Source organism: Corvus hawaiiensis, chromosome 1, assembly GCF_020740725.1.
Source record: "Corvus hawaiiensis isolate bCorHaw1 chromosome 1, bCorHaw1.pri.cur, whole genome shotgun sequence".
In the NCBI taxonomy this organism is placed as follows: Eukaryota; Metazoa; Chordata; class Aves; order Passeriformes; family Corvidae; genus Corvus; species Corvus hawaiiensis.
This window is the reverse complement of record NC_063213.1, coordinates 37564250-37585993: the sequence shown is the minus strand read 5'-3', so window position 1 is coordinate 37585993 and position 21744 is coordinate 37564250. Positions and strand designations below refer to the sequence as shown.

The following is a 21744-nucleotide window of genomic DNA, read 5'->3' as shown; positions in this document are numbered from 1 at the left end:
CTCAGCCCTGGCTCCCAGGGCTGTCCTAGTGCCGAGAGGAGCCTGTCCCAGGCTGAGGGCATGTGGCACACAATGGCCCAGAGAGAAAACCAGAGAAAACCCAGAAATACAGGCTCTGTATTTCTCAAGAGAGAGCAGTGAGAGAGGGAGGAAGTAGGAGGATGTTACACAAGGGCTTGGTGAAATGAATTGCTGAGATCTGACATGACACATCTGAAAGCCTGATGAAGTCTGTGTTACCTCTCTGGGCTTCTCAAGCCCTATACTTGCATTTTTCACACAATGTAATTCTTCCACCACATAAGAAATAGAGGTTATGTCTTTTCTTTACCCCTGTGTAATAAAACTTTACTCCATCACTAATACAGGTTCTCGACTTCCAGAAATTGATGTCATTTGTAATACAAGCAGATAGGCCAAACTGAGTCATCTTATGATTACAATTTAAAAAATAAAGAGCCAGAGCCTGTGGTTCAGGGAGGGAGCAGGTTAAGGCAGCTGCAGAGACAGTGCTCCAGAGAAGGGCAATCCTGCAGTCCTTCAAAACACTGTATGGATGTGACTTCAGTGAGGGAGCCTGGCTGGCTGCATCCAGTCAGCAGTGCAACATTTGAGTCATTGCTACACTTTCCCAAGTACAGTCATGTCAAGGTGTTATTGCTCAAACATCTTTTACTGAAAGCAAGTCATCATTTGGAATTAACGACAAACAAATCAGTTCTGATTCATTCATATAAACTTAACCATGGGAAAGGCTAACGGGGTGGCTGTGTTGTCTCTGATGTTTGGGATGCTCCAGCTTGCCCCTGTTCCCTGTTTATTGCCAGCCATCTGCATTGGGATTTCCTTTTATTTGCTGATGAAAAAATCCTTGAAAAAAATCAGACATGAGAAGTATCTGACCTGCACCTACCGGCTACTGCTATGTTATTGCTTGGCCTTGCACTGCAAGATGTGTTACGCCTTTCCTGTCTTGGTCACAGCTCTGCAAGTTCCTTGGCCACTCCTTTCCTGATACTGCCTCCACCCCATTTTGCAGTGACCAGAGCTGGGAAGCTCCTCAGCAGGGGTGAGGTCCCAGCTGCACAAGCCCGTGGGTGCAGCTCTGCACAAGTGCCCCGGCCCAAAGCAGTGGTCAGTTAATGGCATGTATTCACATTACCTGTTCCATGCCCTTGATCCCTGTGTCCATACCCTCCCTGGCTGGTTGCAGCTTGTGCTGCAGGAGCAGTTAAATCACTGCAGCACTGCAGGCTGAGCTGAGCTGCTCCAACCACAGGCCACTACAGACACCTCTGAAGGGTGAGATGCCAGAAGCCACCCCACTTCCAGGCAGCCCTGTGCATCTGATTGCAGCATGTGCTGGCGGGGCAAAGTGGGCTGGCACTGCTGCCATCCCATATTTTTACTGTTACACATCTTTTTTGTAAAGAACAATGGTACCAGGATAGGTTTGGATTAAAAACATTACATCTAGACTGCCAGAACTTCAACTCACACCTTCACAAGAAGAAAAGTACTAGTTTACACCACAACTGTGCAGATCTGGCATCCACCCCATCACTTCATCTAATGTGGTCAGCCTGAGAGCACTGAAGCAACTTCCTTCCCCCACAAGTGATGCCAGGGCTGGGAGAGATGTCCCTGCCCTCCTGGGACTGCAGTGGACACAGGCTGACTCATCTGCCTGCTGATAGGAAACATTTTAGCTGAGACTTTAGGACCCCCAGTGTCCTGTGTTGTGGAGCTGCTAAGAGGGTTTAAGCTGCACAGCTGTAGCATCCGTCTCCTCTCACTGAGCAGCAGCGTGCCAGGTTTACTAAAACATTTAAACCAGCCTGGAGTTCTGCCTGAGGAACAGCTACCTCAGCCCTGAGACAAAAAACTCTTAGCGGATGACAGCTGTGACAACTGTGAAGCCCAAATGAACACGTTTGATCAATGCAAGAGAATAACTGCAAGTTCACAAATTAATGTCCATCCACTCACAAAGCTGGGCTCTTGCCATGCAAGGCCCCTCGCTCTCCCCAGGTGCTGCAGCGCAGGGACGGGCCCGGAGGCTGTGCCGCCCTCACACACCCAACGCCAGGAGAAACAAACCGCATCCACATGCAAGTCATCGCTTATGCATCAATCAGGATATCACTTTTATTAACTGGATTTTCCATTTCTGTCGCACACCATGAATGTTTATACAGTGAAAAAGCCAAACATTGCCAGAAGCAATAAGATCAGTTGATATTTCTGTACCCTCTTAACACACATGGATTCTTTCTCGGTGAGAAATTTTTATACTTCAGTTCATTAATTCTGCTTATTTAGATTGCTACTCTTAAAATTCTGTGTCAAGATTGTCACATCTTAAATACAGATTAAGTTGCTAGAGGTACATTATTTTTTATATATTTTTATATACACACATACAGAAAAATACAAGACTAACTGTTTTTCCACAATATTTACTTTATACACTACTGTAACTATATGCAACTCTTAAAGACACGTTAAGGGGTACAAGAAACTGTTTACTTGCTCTAAATAGTTTGGTCCAATATTATCTTAATGTAGTGGTTATTCTCGCCCTTCCTTTTACGTGACGACATAACACGACGTACACCACATGCACAATCATTCACCTATCAACAGAGGGGAGAGGACAGCACTCAGACTAACACATCTGTACACCCAGAGGTCCAACCAGCCACACACAACTATAAGGCTATAATACAACTATGCAGCATAAATGGTCAACACGGCTGTTCTAAAGTGAGCACCATATATACAGTAGTATATAAAAACATTGGAAACAAAATACACCCGGGGTTAGTTAAAAGGTGCCATTCCAAGGCTGTACATATCAGGAAAGAGTATTTACAATACTTGGAAAAAAACTGCAACAAATAAAGTTTATTGCCAATGCCCTTTATAAACTTGTCTCCTACGTGGATGTTACGCTCACTGTCTGTGAACCACACATCTCGTTTCTGGCCCTTGGTAAGATCCCTGCTCAAAAATTTCAAGCAATTATGTTCTATGGCTTCACCCACACATCTACACTTGTAGCTTTTAACTAAACTGCAACTAGAGATTAAAATGTAAAGAAGTGAAACACTTATCCTTTGCCTTGTTCCGGAAGCAGAGCCCCTGCCTTGGCTTGCCAGGAAGGACACCCCACACACTTCAGACTCTCGGAAGTCTTGCAGGACTCACAAGAGCTGTTGTGAGCTGTGGCCATCCTGACCCAGCCGTTCTTTGGTGCTCTGCTGCCTCCACAGCGGACACAAACCACACTGTATTGACCATTCTGCAAGTGTTACAAGATGCTCAACAGTGTCAAACTCCTCTGGGACGCCCAGGGTCTGCCCAGGGCGCTGCTACATAGTACCCCCCGTTTCACTAGCATTGCGTAGAAGACCCAGTGTACAGCATGAAAAAATAAGACATTCTTGCCCTTCCCAAAACTAGGAATCTGCAATATATTTTATTCTAGGTAATAAAATTCCACAAAGTTAATTCATCTGGTCATAAGTATCCTTTTGTACAGAAATAGGCTAAAGCAAGACCTTGCCACGGCAATGGGAAACCTGACAGGAAGGCTGAGAGCTGTGAAAGAAACACTTTCCCACAGGCTGTTTTAAGTGGACTTTATGAAAAAGCGTATTATTGAGGGAAAATAAGTGGTGTACATGTGGGGAACAGCAGTATTTTAAGTCTTAAAAAGAGTAATAATAACATAAATGACAATAATTTCAATGTGAATCCAATTACCTAAAGGTTTTCCATCCCTTATTGCCTTCTTGAATCTCAGGGAAGGGAGTAGAGAACAGCAGAAAGGGTTTACGAGGTAAAAACCTAAAATACTAAGTGTCATGATATACTACTAACAAAAGTAATTCATACAAATACTTTATTTTCAGTTAGCATGTAAAAACTCAGAAGTAGACTTAATAATTTACCTTTGTTATATTAAAAAAGATTGTCTGCTTGTAATATTAACATATTTCTATGGGAGAAAGCTGCCTTACAAATCTACTTGCCTTTTTTTTTTTTTTTTTTAAGAAAACTGCCTCTAGCAAAACAAGATCTTTTCGGTTTCATTTTTGAGCCACAACTTTATCCATATCATAGCTTAAGACAAATAGGTGTGGGTTTAAAATCGTATTTCAAGATCACTAATTTTCAGTGCATCTTTGCTTTGTACAAGCCTTGGAACATCTGAAAGCTCCCTGAAGAGTTTTCAGCATCAAAACATTATTGCTTTGGTTCTGTTTCAGACACATAGAAGTATGCCACGTATCACATATTTTAGTTTTCACAGAAGGTCAGAACAAGAATTAACATTTCACAAGCAAACAAAAGCTTCTCTCTCTAGTTTAAGTGCAGAACTTGAAACTTCTAAGTGCTTCATTTACATTAGGATCCAGATATTTATTTTAATTTAATCCAGATCTTACATAGTAAAATTATAAATGTAAAAATTACACAATAAAATATTCTGTTTTGTTGAAAAAGAAAAACATATCTGCTAGCAGCATGCAAAGACCATGCATTGTCATACCATCAAGCAAACACAAAATTAAAGTATAATAAATAACTGCTTGAAGCCCACTTAAAAATTGTAAGACAACAAAAGGGGGTCTGTGACAAGGTGTTCACAGCTCTGACCAGGAAGAATGACACTGTCAAACAGATCGAGCTGTTCAAGTCAGGTCATTGTCAAATGACATGACAACAACTGGTTTGACTGGAGGTACACAGCAGCCCCTCCTTTGGGTTCCGCTGAATATTCACAGATATCATCTTTTCACAGAGAGGTAGTTGTAGCACATTGTTTTTCAAGTTCCTGTTCTTTAGCCGTTCCAATTCATTTGTTGTCTCTGACATTTGGTCGGAAAAAAATTTTAGGCTGCCCAGCGATGAAGCCTGGTTTGCACTTCCGCTGGAGCTTATACACATTTTCCACGTTGATTTCTCCTGTACTTTTACACTGGAAAAGGACAGATTGTTTTGAGGATCAGTAATGTATTTCGTGCTGCCGTGAATCTGTGAGCCTAGGCAAAGGCTCATTAGCTTCAGGCTTTCAACAAGTTCCCCTGCGCTTCTGGACGACAGCTGCATCGAGTTTCCAGATCCAGCGCATCTCCGAGTGGAACCCGAGGTGGTGTTGGCACTCCCGCCAGAGCTACCAGAGGGACTCCCCCCACCTTTGTTGTTATCGCCTGGGCTCGTTTTGTCCACCCCTCCGTTTCCATTGCTTGGTTTGCTTTGTCCCCCACCATCGCCCTGGCTGCCAGGCGGCCCTTCGCTGCTATCCCGTCTGTGCCAGGAGTAGGTAAACCCGCTGTCCTTGTCCAGACGCCTCCTACTTTCTGAGTCGTCATCGCTGGTTTCGGAGCTGCTGCAGCTGGAGCCCCGTCCCTGGCTTTTCCTGCGGTGATAGCGTTTGTGCACTGTGCTGGGCGAGGCGATATTCATCTTTAACCTGCTGAGCTTTGGGGGCAAGTTCTCGTCCATGTCAAACTCGTCATCTGACTCGCCCTCCTCGAAGATCTGGTTGAGGACTGGTGCACTCTTTCTCGAAGTAAGACGATTTGTAACCGAAGGCTTACGACGCAGAACAACTTGAGTAGAAAGAGAAATAGGTTTTTTATCTTCCTCATCCTCCTCTTCATCTTCTTCTACTCTGAACAAGCACTTCCGGCCACTTGTAGTGGGTTTTAAGCTCACTGATGGAACTGCTGAAAGTGCCGGCCCAGCCAGTTCTGGGATCTCCTCCTTCTTTGCCGAATCCCCAAGGGCTTTGCTCCGGTGCCCGTTGAGAACATTCTCAGCCGTGCGAGCCGGTGACTGAGGAACAGTGGCATGGGAGAGAGGGGTTGCTGTAAGATCATCCTCCAGATCCTGGGGGACATCAATTTTTGTTGGCCACGACTGCCTGCATAAAAAATTAGAGAGGATAAACAGGAAGTTACATCATGGCAAGCATTTCAGAACTTAGAAGGAAATGTAAGATCTGCACCAGAGAAGCACAAGTACTGACACACAAACTGGGCTGCTGAGTGGCGTGTCTGTAAACAACAGGAGTGAGTGACTGAGCGCAGGAAGTGTTCTCAGAGAATGTGCATTCCTTTAGAAATGCTGGTATTTGAAAGGAACACCATCTATACAAGAACGTCGTTTGGAAATTATGTTGGTTACTGTCAAATCTAAGATTTCACTGCTCTCAGAAAATTATTAAGCAATGAAAGAACTTGAAATAATTGTGTCTCAAAGAAAATAGTCTGAGATTGGTACAGAACCACCAGTTCCTAGAGGAAGGTACAAGCCTATTCAAGCACAACTTAAGATAGCATTGCAAACTATTTTACTTTACTATTTAAGCTTTACTTTTAGCTTCTGGGTTTTTTTCCCCCAGTATTCTTAATATAAAAATTAGGCTAGAATTAACATGAGTGAGACTGAAAAGGTGAGTCAGACAAAACAGTCTCTCATTCTCACCAAGCTCTCTATTCTACAAAGTTCCCTTTAATTTTAAACACATGCAAACTGAGATAATATATTTATTTGTCCTTAGCTGAGCATCTGAATAATACAACTGCATGAATTCAGAACTCAAGCTGCTTAAGAATATGACACTTGGATAACCTGTAAATCCAATCTGAAAATGAATGACTCTGTAATAGCATTAGCTCAAATCAAAAGTAACATGAGTGTGCATCAGTTTTACAAGTAGCAGCTGATGTCTTATCTCCAGTATCTCTTAATGATTTGTATTTGACTTTAAATCTTAACATATATTTTAATTTTCAAAAAATGCACACAGAATAAATTAAGAACAAAAACAGTCTTTACTCTATTTTGAAAGCCTAATCCAAAAAACCAACATCTACAGACCAATACCTTAACACTGAACAATTCTTCGATGTCTTCACTCAGTGTAAGCTTTTTGTCTTTCATTTTAAAAAGTTTGCCAATCATTTAACTTTACAAACCAAAAATACTCTGGCATACTGCATGAAAAGCTGTAGTAGTGGCCTCTGTTCACATATGGACAGCATATTACAAGACATTCCCATTATTTTGTGTGTGCCAAAAGAAAGGGCTGCATGACTTTGCAGCCCAGTTTAGAAGCAAGAGGAGGAGGACAGCAGAGAATGTTTCACACCAAGTGTGACCCCAGGTATTTGCCTGACAGACCGCATACAAAGACACAAGGATCACATCAGTTTCCTCCTCTCTGCCATGTTAGGAGGTCAAGCTGAAGGAAGAGGGAAGGCTCAAACACCTCTTTGCTGCAGTAGGGCTGCACTTGCTGAAGGCTGTGCAGAAAAAGACCCTTTGGTGTGAGATACTGGTCTACACCAGGTTGTCTTCTGACAACTCTCCCCAGCTGTATGAACTTTGAGGAGGAGGAGGCTTTACTAAAGCCAGCAATAAACTCACCAAGCCTTGCTGCAGACTTTGCTTTGAAGCACTCACGTTGGTTTTGCTCAACCAGCTGGTGCCAGAAATACCCTCAGGACCCTCTAACAGCAGAGCCTGGTTGCCCACACACTGCCAGAGCCTGTGTAGTGCATTCCGTGGGTGGAGCCGTGCAGGCTCCTGCCTGTCTCACTGGGAGCTGCTGGTGGCCTCCCACCAGCCTCCCTGCAGTGGGGAGCTCTACCTGGAGGGAGGCAACACAACCAGGAGCTCTGAGCCAAGCTCCACAGACAGGAAGTGAAGCCTGGGCTGTTGTCTTCCTTGGTTTGACTCTGGCACTCTCCCTTAGGCCCCAGCTGACTCCAGAAACACTGGGAAACACTGACCCAGTTTGCTGATGACTTGTGCTCTGCTGTGTATTTTAAACACAAACAATTGTCTGTAATTAAAAAACAGGACTTAAATACACTAGAAACATAACTATAAATATGACAGAAAATGAAGATCTAAAACTTTCAGGAACTTGCCATGCTTAAAGAACAGACTGGTTTGTCAGCAAAAATAGGAAAGTTCTGTGGCTGTCACAATCAAGAGCAAATATAGTATCTTACAGTACTCTAGTTGCCAGGCAATAAACCTCCTCACTACAGTATGTTTATCTCTCATAGCAGCCCATGTTTGCCTCCCTTCCCTTCTGCCTCTCCCTTTAATCCCAGTGGGCCTGAGGGGAGAGTGGGACAGAAAAGAAGCTCCAGGTTGCAAGTTAAATAGTTTGGGTGGGTTTTTTTATGTCTGAAGGTCTCAAAATCAAACTAATGCACTACTTTGTTATCTTTTCCATGAGGTCATTCTATAGAAACGCTTGGAATTTAGAACCATCATGGAAGCAAAGAACAGGCACTGGGACCATTAGAGCAAGGGTTCCTGAGTTTGTGCAGATGTCCTTGTTATGGAAATTCATACTCAAAGGGCAGGCTACAGCTACTCCGATTTTATGAATTCATATAAAGATTTAGATTCATTGAACTTTTTGTTCCAGTGTCTTATATAACTAGGGTTGCACTTTACTGAAAGAGTGACACTGACACTAAGGAAAAAAACCCCACACAATTCAAAAGCCAACTTTACAGTTTTAGAGTTTCTATGTGAAGGTGAACTCCAGGTTTTCCTCTGAAGTAATTTGTTTTATAAGTAATACTTAGTATTAGGCATATTTGATGGGATTTGTTTTTTAAAGAAGTTGACATGAAAATAAGAGGATGATCCATCATGAGAGAACTGCTGAGTCAAAGTTACAGTATTGCCCTTAAAGAGAGGTGAGCTCTGTCACACCCAGCTCCAGACCATTCTGGTTCTGTAGGCGACCCTTAAATGCCCGCAACAATAACCCTTCTGAAGTACCTGTAACCACATAAGATAAAATTTCCTACATCAGTGACCACTGAGTGAATGATCTTTAAGTGTACACAGTGCAGGGTGCAGTCCCACTTGGAAATGACAAAGATACTGAAAACACTCTAATATATAGAGCATCAACTCATAATTCAGGGACACAGAATGGTATTCAGAAGAGATGCCACTAAAATCTCAAGCCTAAATCCAATGTGACAACCAATGGAGACTTTAACCTATTTTCCCGTATGTGAGTCCTTAATTTATAACAAGTGTCCGTATTTTTTAGATTTCAAGTAGTAGTACCTTACTTTTATCAGTTAGGCCAAGGAAACTATGACTATGCACCAGAAGGACATCCCAGCATTTATGCTCCTATGATTATTCCTATTAAATAATTTCACATGTGACCTTGCATGAAAGTTGGCACAAAGAAACCTTTGGAATGAACAAGTTATTTTCTCTTTTTCTCTAAATCCTACAGCTAAACAACACTGAAGACGTTGCTGGAGTTAGCAATGCAAAACATCAGCACAAAATTTAGTATTCTTTTATCATTAATAAATTATCTACTAACAATTGTTATTATTGCTGGTAACAGTTACCAATATTTTACCTCAATAGGCAACTTCTGAAAAAACTGGAGGTTGCAGGATGAAAGTTAATGGAAATGCCTCAGTACCTCCTCCATCTTCACTGGAACAATTGTCAAGATGGGCCAATGAATATTTTATCCAATACCAGCAGATCCCTAGTGATAGTTTAATACTTAACTTAGGAAAGAAAAACCCCAATGTTTAAGCAAAAGAACTGCTCAAAAACTTGCATCCTCCAGTATCGACATGCAAGTGGAAACTATACTATTTGCCTTTTGGGTTGGGTTTTTTTGGTTGGTTGGTTGGTTTGGTTTTGGTTTTCTTTTTTTGGTTGGTTGGTTTTGTTGAAGCCCATTCTGCTGTAACAGAAAATATGGGATGCTTCGATAACTGGTTGCAGAGCCAATGAACAATTGAGCATACCAATACCAACTACATGCCAGAATCCCAACTCTCCCCTTTTAGTTTTACTGTGTCACAAGATTAAGCTTTGAAAATCCCAGGGACCCTTACTAAAACAGTTTTTTAATTCATGCTTTTGTCAAACAAACAAAACCTATTGCAATGTCTTTAAGTGACTGATTAAAACAATAAATTCAACCATTTTGCTTACACAACAGGCACAGCAACTGACATGAAAAAACATACCTACAGATCAAATTTAGAGTGATTTTTCATTTATAACTGATTCTGTATCAGCAGGTTTATGGATTATGCAACTAATTTTTCCCCAGGGATATTATGTAACACAATTTGTATGAGGAGCTGAAGGTCAATGAACAAGCCCTTTTCTAGGAGGTGTGAAAATTTGTCTCTTTAGGTACAGACTTCAAATTGCCTTGTCATTTCCTGAGAAGGGTAGGAATTGAAAATATTATGTGCAACTCATTTCTGAACAGCTCCTGAAGTCTCCACAGCACTTTGAAGACATTTAAAATTTGCAATGAGTATTTTACTGTTTTCAAGAAATCAGTACTTCAGCAATTTAATATTCTCATTAAGACAATTTAAAAAACAAACAAAAAACCCCAAAATAGTGCCACCCCCTCCCCCCCCCCCCAGCCATTTAGAGTCTTAATTCTCACCTGAACTGAGCTTTGATGTTGCTGGGGCTTGCAGATCTGGTCTGAATTTCCTTCTCTTGTTTTTCTCGCAGGATCCTCTCAGCTAGTAAGAAGTAAGTAGCAGTGATGTGATTGTATTTGTTAGTCTCCAATGCCCTGAGGAAAGCACAAAACATGAAATAACCCATCCATCAGTGGTTTCTAAGAACTGGACATGCATCTCACATCTTCCTGTGTTTCCCACAGCAGGAAGAGTGCCTGAAAACAGGACTGCCCATTTCTGATCTTTTGACGGGCATGCCTTAATTTTATTAAAAATAAAGAGCCAACAAGTCTAGCAATTTCAACTATAATTGGAAGAAAACGTCCTCAGAATATCATCCAAGAAATTATTTTTTATTTTACATTCTTTAAATGATAACAGTGTTTTTTATTAATGTTCTGCACCAGTGATGGGCTTTCCCACTGGCACATACAACCACAAAGTACTAATATTTGGTTACGCAACAAATGGAAGAAAACTTTCATTATTTTAGGGCTGTCATATTGAGTTTACAGTAAAAGTTCATAAGCCAGTAAGTGTCACTCAGACATTGTAACAGAGATGATGCCCCTGTTATACAGCTAAAAGCTTAAGGAGTGAGACTGCTGCTTCCCCTTCCCCATCAACAGTTTTTTACAGCTTAAACACATACAAAAAGGAAAAAATATTTAAGACCTATTTAAATTTGGGGAATATCTTAGAAATTTAGCAGTTTTTATCTATTAGAAGAATCTATGTAGCTTTCTAGCAAGCTCCCTCAGTGAGTGACTATTATGCATTACATAGATAAAAGGAGTTAACGTTTTAAGTTAACAAAAATTTGTGTGCACTGGAATTGCGCTAAGGGAAAAATGCTAGAATTTTTCACCTCCAAATATGCATGAGAGGTGAAGAACAAGTAAAAGCATGGATTCTAAAGCATTTAAATTTAGTCAAGATGGCTACTGCAAGAATCAAAACACTGTTCCAACACATTTTCTTGAAGTTTGTCATAAATTTGGGTATACTTAAGTATTTCTGATACAGAGCAAGACTGTAATACTTTGTTTTGTTAACTGAATGGCCTGATATTTAAACCCCAAAGTGCCCAGGTTCTCATGATGTTCTTGAATAAAAAATGAGAGATGCACAAACAAACTGCATTTAGAGAAGTGACGACTTACTCCACAATGGTATCTCGGTCTGCGATGTCCCCAAGAACCATGCGCTGTATTATACTGTTGTGCTCCTCCTCAGACAGATTTTTGTATGATACAAGAGGAATATTATACTTGGTTGCAGGAGATGGGTCAACTCCTTGGAGCCATGCATGGTTTTCAATCTCTTCCAAAGATGCCCTTCGCTTCGGGTCTCTCTGCAACATCCGTGTAATTAGACTGTGAATGAAAAATAAATCTAAACAAAAATGCACACGCGTGTTTAAAAAAGCAGCTGTTGTAAGAGCAACATTAGGAAGACATTTTCTGCTGTCAGGTCACATGGATCTTCAGAAGTCTCAAAGTAAACAATGTGATGGGAAATTATTTAGTCTCAAAGACATTTCAAATATTGATGAACTGAAACAAACAATTTATTAAAACTCTAAATATCATAAACAGTGCAGTTTTCATTTACTGTACTTAGATAAACAATCTGATTTTTCTCATTTATTTGTTTTCAGTAGGTCTTATGGGGCAACTACAGGTCACAGATGGCCTACCAGCTAGTTAGTAAAGTAATAGAAATGGGATTTTTTATTATTGCTGCTGTCAATAAGTATATGGAATGGCAAGATAAACAAATATTTTATTCTGAAGTAAGTATCAGACAATTAAGTCTTCAGTATCCTTGAAAAAACTGTGATTTGCCTACCTGCATAGAACAAAACCTAAACAGACCAATACACTCTCCGGGATGATGTAGTGACAAATCTACTAATGGGCCAATACTGAGATTTTACAAATGCTGGGAAGAAAGTGCATAAATTCCCCAAGTAAACAGAGAAAGAAGACTTCATTAGCACAGCACATCTCTGTTCACTTACTATACATGGAACGTTCTTGGGGGAGGTATTTTTGGCTTTGTACAACAAATACAGATATATGGTTTTAATGCCAAGGTTACAAAGAAACTGTATTGCTCCAACATGTTCTCCAGTTATCATACATATCATACAGTGCTTTTTCTTGCACTAACTACACTGTACCATGCAACTTCTGACTGCGAGGCCACACATAAAGCCCAAAGGTAATCACAATATTTTACAGGGTTTTTTTGTTTGGTTTTTTGGGGTTGGGGTTTTTTTTTTTTTGGTGTGAGATGATGTATGGATTTAAAAGTGGGGGGTAATTCAACCTTCTTTAAAAATTCTACAGTAAAAAAAAAAGGCACATTTATTTTTAGTAGCTGTGGTCTCTGCCTTTACCAAGAGGAAAGGTGGGGTGAGACATGGGAGCCTTGAGTTTCTTTGCTTTTGTTAATATTATGACAGAAAGAGAACAAACTCCGTACTTAATTTGACTTTTTTTTTAAACTACACCTGTAGTAAAACCACACAAATGCAGCACATGTGCCTCCTGCTTGAAGCTTGTTTATGCATCTCAAACCACAAATGCTTTCACTCCAAGCAGGAAGTTTAAACATTCCCAGACTTTTCCATAAAAACTAACCTATAGAAGACCTGAGTAACTGGTTGCACATTGTCCATGCTTCATACAGAGAAAGCAGATCTGGACATTTAAGCAAATCAGTGTTAGCAAATATATTAAGCAAAAGGCTGTAAAAGATAAGTTTCCTGGCCTCAGCACAGCATGCAGCATCTCAGGAGATTGATTTGATACAATTCACTGATAAGAGCTCTCTCTTAAACCTCTTCCTGTATTGTATTTTAAACCTCTTCCTGTATGTGAAACTCTTCAAGCTCATGGTAGCTTTTCCATGTTACTGGAGGGTGCTAGACACTAATGACAAGACAAGAACACCAGCTATGGCACAGAATTATAGAATATAGGTCCAAGCACTAAAATAGCACCACCATGCTCACCACTAAACCATCTCTCTAAGTGCCATATCTACAATACTTTTGAATCATCATCACTTCCAGGCATGGTGATTCTACTACTTCCCTGGGAGGCCTGTTCTAATGCTTGACAAGAAATTTTTCCTAATATCTGATCTTAACCTGAGGTCATTTCCTCATCCTATTGCTTGTTACCTGGGAGAAGAGACCGACCCCACTTGGCTACAACCTCCTTTCAGGTGGTTGTAGAGAGCAGTAAGGTCTCCCCTGAGCCGCCTCTTCTCCAGGCTGAACACCCCCAGCTCTCTCAGCTCCTCCCCAGCTTCACTGCCCTTCTCTGGACACAATGCAGCACCTCAATGTCTTTCCTGAGAGCCCAAAACTGAACACAGGACTCAGGATGTGCTCTCACCAGCGCTGAGCACAGGGGGATGATCACTGCCCTGGTCCTGCTGGCCACACTGTTGCTGATGCAGGCCAGGATGCTGTTCACCATGTTATGCATTAGACTCCTGGACTGCACAGATGACAGGTAAAGAAAGGAACAGTCATTATGACCACAGCTGTGACAAAATGTCATTCTGTGGCAAACAACAGAATTCTAGATGCTGCTCTAGATTTTTTGACTGAACTAAATGCATTTTTCAAGCATTTATAAAGGCATCTGGTTCTTCATATTGAAAATTAAAAGATAGTCTCCTGCAGATTCAAGAACCCAGACAAACATTTTAAAATAGTCTAAGTGATGCAACTGGGATATATATTTAAAGGACTGAAGGCGATTAACCAATAGGGAAACATGGGAAATACTGGAACATATCAATAAAAATAAAAAAGCTCCAGTGAACACTGCAGAAAAACAACGCATCAAAAGCAATCACGATTCCGAAGTGGATATGGTATTTCCAGACCAAGTATTTTTCTCCCTTGATTGCCTAGGATGTTAATTTGGAGTTGCAATTTCAGTAGGAGATGAGCAAAACTTGCTGTGTGACAGGTTTTGTTAACTTCTTGTTTGGACAGAATTCAATTAACAGCAGTATCTTCCTAACCCTTGTCACAAAATAATCTCAACACCATCTGGTAATTTGTCCATCAAGAGTTGGCCAAAGTCAATCAGTACTGAGTAACTTCTTCAATTCTTTATAAAATGCATGACAACTGAGAGACATAAAAGAAAGAGCATCAAGGAATATTCTACACATTGATAATATGCTATGGGGAACTCCCCAAAGTAATGAAAATCCACTTCTGTGAATGCTTCCAAGTTGTTTAGTACTCTACTTACTCTTTACATTCTTTGGACACATGTGGTGGCACTGTGTATTTGCAGTCCATTATCATAGTCAGAGTTTCACTGTCATTTGCTTCTTGAAATGGTGGTTGTCCACAGACCAACATGAAGAGGATGACCCCCAAACTCCATATATCTGTAAATATAAAGTACATATTTTAAAAAATCAAACGTTGAGGATACAGACATAATTACCATCCAACCCATGAAATATTCTTAAAATGCATATTGGGGTGATTACTGTACTCTTCACTATGAGCATTACTTATGGAAATTGCAATTCCACTGAAGTAAAAAATACAGTAGTTCCATTGTTTGACAGCTTTTACAGTTTTTGAAAGGGGGGAAAAAAATCAGAATTCATTCCTTCAAGGATGCATAACAGTTTGAGATGCATTAACACTTTTGACAGCAGTGTTGGATAAAGCTGAAAATAATCTGGTCACTTAGAAGGCAAGAATTCATTACCCTTTTGTTAACAGGTAGGCACAGGTTATTCAAGAGATTTGTATTCAAAATACATTACTTTCTGAAGGACTCATGTAAACTGTTCTCTAGATTTACATGTTACTCTACGGTGTAAGAAATTACAAAGAAAGTCACTTATTTCAGTAAGACTGCTTTTGCTATGTTTTTTCCTCAGTTGTGTTGCTTTAAAATTTGGCACTTCAACAGTAACTAAATTAGTTTATGTAAAACCAGCTTCTTATACCAATGATACTACAAAGTGTATAGTGGGGGAATAGTGGGGTTGGGTGCTGATTTTGGGGGTTTTTTTAAATATCCAAACATAACAATTAACAGTGATTTCTACTACACTCTGGGAGTCTTCTTGTTTCCTTCTAATTCCTGCTTGTGTAAAATAAACATTTAACAACTCTCCTGTTCCCCAGTGAAATGGCATACCAAAAGATGAAAAAGAAGCACTTTGGGGCATGAAGCCTTGTAGCTGGTTTAGCTAATATTTAGCTCAGATCTTTATTAAGAGCCCACCTAGAAGAAAACATTTCATGAGAGTCACTGCATTCAATAAAGGAAACATAAATATTATGAAATACATTATATTGCAGAAAAATAAATAACTCGCTCCAATACATGCTTATAAAATTGCCATCATCTTAAAATTCAGCTACAACTCCATGCTCTGGGAATTTCAGCAGCAATTTGGGGTCTTAAACCCTTAACATGTTACAGATCTGTACCCAGTAAAACCAAACAGCTGAGAAATGATCAGGCAGGCACCTCCCAAGGAAAGAAGAGAGAGCAGCCGCCAGTGATCTGGGACACAGAGCACACGAGCTCTTTCCTGGAAGGGCTTGCAAGAGGGATCCACATAAGCTACTCAACTGCATCTTGCTTTCTGTGGCCCATTCAAAATACTTTACATGCATTTCATGCTGAAGGATAGCTAAACTTTTTATTAAATGAAGTAAATCACAAAGATCCATCCTCAGAACAATTACTCATTTTGCTAGTTATGACCTATTCTTCTTATGGTTTAGCTGACAGAGGAGAACAGAAACACTACATGATGATTTTCTTCAGAGCTCTAATTTGTAGTAAAACTTGCTTATATTAAGCTCAATTACTGGATTTCTGCTATGCTCACTAGGGCCTCAATCCTGAAGGTACTCAGCATCTTGAGTATATCATGTATACCTGTAAATTCAGCATGACAGTCACGATGTTTACAGATTCAATAAGTGCTTTGATACTTGTTGTCTTTCTGCTGCTGTTTAGTTTCAAAGCAGCCAATAGTTTTTGGTGCATTATCTATCTTCCATCACACAACAGATTACATGAAGTTTTTGCAAGCACAAAAGACATGTGAATTTATGCATTTCTATGAACAGTCATCTCTTGGCTATCAATATCTTCCCAGACTTTTAACTTTGCCTGGGACCTAAGTTGTGATTTGATCTATCCAAGTATTCTGTTCAATACTCCCCCACAACAGAACAGAATGCTTCATGCGTCCTTTAAGCAATGAAGTATTTTACAAGAGTCCACATAGTATTCATTATTGCAGACAAATTACATTTGTTATAATAAAGCAATAAATACTGGCTAAATTTAAGCCAAGAGAAAAATATTGGGGAAGGGAGCAATATAATTAAACTGGTAGTTAAAAGTAAGCATATAAAAACTTTGAACAGAAGGGAGAAGACAGTAGTGTAAGAAATCAAGCTCAAAAACAGTAAGACAGTCCTGAGAAAAGGACAGCAATCAAAGACAACAATTAAAGTACCATGAAATCACCATACACAGGAAATTCTATCAGACCTTGAAGTTTCAACTGCACCGAGCAGATACTGAACATATTTTATGTATTTTCCATTAAAAGGTAGTCTCCTAATTTATTTCCTATTTTACACACATGGCTTCCTCTCCGGGCTATACATTCACTTCGCTGTATTTCAATTTGAAAGGATATGTGATAACAGGTACTGTTTTAGTTTTCCAGAAGTTATTTAGATAAACATTTATGCACATTTACTTCATAAAAATAAAAAATAATTTTTAGAAGCAAAATCCAACTGATTGTCTAAATGCAAAGTAAACCCCCAAACCACTATTGCTTGCCATTATGCAATGTCCATTAGACATCAACCTTTATGTTTTGACAAATAAAACAGTAATTACTGATTAGCCAGCACATAACAGAGAATTTTGTCTATTTTTCTTTCACTAGTTACTAATATTTTGCACTCTGTACCCATGGGTCTTTCCAGATAAGAAGAGCTGAAAATAGTAAAATGAAATAATTTTAACACAGCAGCACAAAAAATAGAATACAAACTCTTGTTAATAATGAAATATAAATCATGCACTGAACTGCTACTGTATTTTATTATATCACAAATTCTGTTTAATGCATAAAATATACACTAAAAGAGCATCATGTATATGCCGAAAAAGTTATTTTAGAAACTAAAAACAGTGCTTAAGACTATTTAACCTTGGCATATTACATGGATATTCTAAGCCTCTCAGTGAAGAGCACTAGAGCAGCAACAACTATACTTTACCTCACTCTTACATACTACAGGAAAAGCTTCCTATTACACTTTTCTGATAAATGTGTATTTTGTTACCCTGCAAGCATAGCAGACATTTATTCTGATGTGACCAAGAAACAACAGTGGACAGAAACAATTATAGGGCTTTTATTCTTAGCCTATTTTTACAGCTGAAAAAAGATCAACTTCACTGCACCTACAGCCAAGGTGACTAAAATGACTCAGCCTGCAGTGTCATGGACAGAGCTGGGCAGCCTCAGCAAAACTTAAAAGTCTACTAATAACCCAGAAGCAAAAAGATAGTGTGCCTGAGAAAGTCTAATCTACATGTAAGACTGAAAAATCACTGGGAGGCTTAGAGCAGACCTTATGTCCTGGGGTGATGTTATGAAGCCGCTTTATTCCTTAACCATCCGCTCAATGCCCAAGGACGCTGTGCCTCTAAGATGGACCCAGGGCCAGGGCTGGAGCCAGGGGCTGGAGGGGGCAGTTGAACGGTTCAGCCCAACAGCTCCAGGGGCTCGGCAGGGAGCGCGCCGGGAGCGCTGTGCTGCTTTTTGGTTTCCTTTGTGTTCTGGCTAGCTGGAAAAAGTTCAGTTGGTTTCTTTTCTTGTTCTTTTTTCCCCTTCCTTCCCCTTGCCTCACTACCTCCCTTCCCTCCTCGCTGGTTCAGGGAGCCTGCGGGGGTGGCCCCGCGGGGTGGCCCTGGCTGGTCCGAGCCCGCGTGTCTGTTCCCTCTCTGGGAATTTGTTGTATTTTGAGTTTGGTTTTTCTTTTTAATTCTGTTCTACCCTGTTTTGTTCATGTGTTAATAAACTGTTTGGTTTTTTTCCACTCTCACTTGCTGTGACCCACTTGTCTTATTGGTGGAGGAAAAGGGGAGGCCCTTTTCCCTTCGGAGGAGACACTCATTCCAGAGTGTTTCCTCCTGAAGTTTTGTCTCCAAAATCGAGACACCTTACTATGTCAAAAGACAGATGTCATCTTAGCAACATCTTCACAAGCCCTCCAATATCATATTATAGCAAGCCTCTCATTTCTGGAAACAGAGCCAAGCATTTAGATGTCTGCAGGTGTACTGAGAGAACACATTCAAGAGTTCTGTCCTGCCCCTTCATATGCAAACTCTCCAGACAAGGGGTTGATTCCTTGTCCGTTTTCTGTGCCACAGTTTAACCAGACCACATCAATTGTTTGCAACTCCTCATGCAACTAAAGCCAACCAACCATATGACTGATGCAACACCTTTAACAAGGCTCTTGTTAACACAGCTGCATATTTTTCAGTCAAATCAGAAAATAAATTGCAAAAAACCATGTAAATATACTGCTTTCTTCTCTAAATATACTGGTTTTGTTCACCCATTTAATATAATAATCACAGTTCATTCTGGAGAATTCTTCTATTCCAGAATAGTGTCATCTGGCTGAAAGATGCAGGATCTTTAAGCGGGGTTGTCTTAGAGTAATTAGTAAAGGAGAATCAGAGGTTATTTTATTATAATGCATATTTACCAAATTTTATTATTTCCCCAAACAATACACAAAGCCACACACAACAGTGTTCATTACCACAGTTTGGTCCTGTCATAATCAGTGCCAGTTTTAGATTTGAGACCCTTAATTGAAGGAACATAAGGAAGAGAAGGGTTACAGAGACCACCTTTAAAATGCAGATTCAAATAATAATTTATTTTTCACAATTTCAAGTTCTCTTCCTACTCTTAATAACTAGCAATTAGCAGATGAAGGCTTTTTGGAAACTGCTTATTTCTGTCCTTCAAGGGTCATCTAATTTGCTCTCTTTAGAAAACTGATGGAAAGCAGAAATTAGGCCCAACATGCTGCATGCATTTAGCATTCTTATAACCTGCAAAACTTCAAGTTATTAAAGGAAGGCCAGTTCTATACTGCAGTAGCCAATATCAAGGTCTCTTTCACAAGCCCTGTGAAGATCTCAAGATAGAATTTAGCCTTTAAATTGGGTACTAGTAGCTTGAAACTGTCATTGCTATGACAAGAATAAAATAAGAATAAAACCAGTAGTAACTAGCTGCAGTAGAGAATATTTTTTTGTTTTCAAGCCATTAAATAATCAGAAAAGGACCATGAACCATGACAACCAGGGCTGTGTATATGCAACTTCCTTACATAATGTGAAGTCACTGCCATAGAAACCAAATTACAACAGTAGTTGTCTGTGCTACGCCTGTCGTAAACACAGGGTGGTCAAACATCTGTCGTGTTCAAGTCTGCACACTCCACAAAGGATATCCATGTTCATCTACTTCACCATTTCATTAGTCACTTACTGCTTTCTGAAGTTTGTGATTTACTCCTAAAATAAGTACTTACGATTTCAGTAAGTTACAACTAAAGTGACACGGGATGCTTATAGCTTCGTATTTCCTCAAATTTCTACCATTCCTCAGAAGCCAGACATTTGTCACACTTTATATATGCTATATGAACTTGTGATTTTAAGCAATTAAAAATCCATACTCATTTTGGAATAGACACATTTGCATTTACACATATAATGTAAATTGAGTCTGCTTATTGAAGTTGTTTATTTCAGACCTTGATGGGAAAAAGGGTGGATTTTTTTTTCCTCCTAACTTAAATTTAGAAACGCTCAACAGTTTACAGTATATATTGCTCAGCTGCTAAGACGGATCTTTCTACAAAAATTATTTGTAATACTGAGTAAATTTAGCCAGGTTTTATAAATTTCTCTTCACAGTATTTACTGTAACAGCTGAACATTAGTTATTTTCTGCTAGGAGCCACTTAAGCTAAAAGGAAACAAACCAACTTTTATGGAGATGACAAATGTTTACATGTTTATTCTGCCGCTACAGAGGTATCAACAGACTGTAAATAAATGAAGGGTGGAAATGGACCCAAATTTCCAGGATTATGGGCAGTTACTCTAAACACTGTGTTAAGACACTGAAGAATGTTACCACTGCTGCTGCTACCTCTTCAGAGCAGATTGATGAAGAAAGCCCAACAGAAACCTGTTGAATACAAGCCTTGGAAGAGATTCAACACATCAGCACTTCAATACCTAGTTCTTGTATGCAGAGCTAAATAGGAACAACTCTATGTAAAATCATCAGTATCTCTGCACTCTGGGCACGTTCATGACTAGGCAACAACTGGCCAGTACCTGCAGACTGCTCTCTTGAAGTCAAGACACAAAAACCCCATTGTGAACTACTTCATTTGCATTGAAGAGTGGAACCTTGACGGGTTCAAGAGCAGGTACAGGCTGGTAGCTCAGGAGGGTAAGTGGCAAGCATGCTTGTTACAAGTTAGAATTTAAGAACCCACTCACAGGCTGAGGGAAACTGAATGAATACTCAAATGTATAGCACAGCTCCACATAATTGTCTGAAGAACCAAAACACAATTAAACAGTAAAAATTCACATGACAAGTGAAACACTGCAGTAAATGAGACTTCTGTTAGAAATAGTGATGAAACATTATATACAACAGTACAAAAGATAAAAGCTGGTATCATACTACTGAATCATTTGAATGGTGCTTGTTGATACACCTGTGCTTCAAAAGGAGAGTAAGAAAAAGTATTTCCACTCCTGTAGAAGCTAAAAATCTTTAAAAAGTTGCATCCCTTGCATAAAAAGTCAGTAGCGAGAAGGTATAGAGTAATTGTGTTAAAACACTTCAACATTTCTATATATCAGAAGTATTTTTACACTGCCATGTGCAAAGACTACTGACAAATCTGGATCATGATCAAATTGGACCAGTAAAATTTCAAGCATTAAGAGTATAGAACAAGGATTATTTTTTCATAGATACTCAAATTTTTAGCTGATTTAACTATTCTTTCACTCTTTAATTTTTAATGAAAAAGGCTTTGAATGAACTTGTATACTGACCTCTG

General features: G+C 39.7%; 1 protein-coding gene across 4 annotated transcripts in view; it reads right to left on the bottom strand.

Moving 5' to 3' along the window:
* Nucleotides 1–2119: 2119 nt before the first annotated feature.
* Nucleotides 2120–21744, bottom strand: part of SNRK (SNF related kinase) — a 38708-nt gene continuing 19083 nt past the window's right edge. For all 4 annotated transcript variants that reach the window (XM_048301060.1, XM_048301070.1, XM_048301077.1 and 1 more), the window contains exons 4-7: nucleotides 14804–14945; nucleotides 11681–11893; nucleotides 10496–10630; nucleotides 2120–5935 (exon numbers count right to left, since the gene is read on the bottom strand). In XM_048301060.1, coding sequence (XP_048157017.1) covers nucleotides 4717–5935; nucleotides 10496–10630; nucleotides 11681–11893; nucleotides 14804–14945 — 1709 coding nt within the window. In that variant the 3' untranslated portion in view covers nucleotides 2120–4716. The remainder of the gene's footprint in view (nucleotides 5936–10495; nucleotides 10631–11680; nucleotides 11894–14803; nucleotides 14946–21744) is intronic.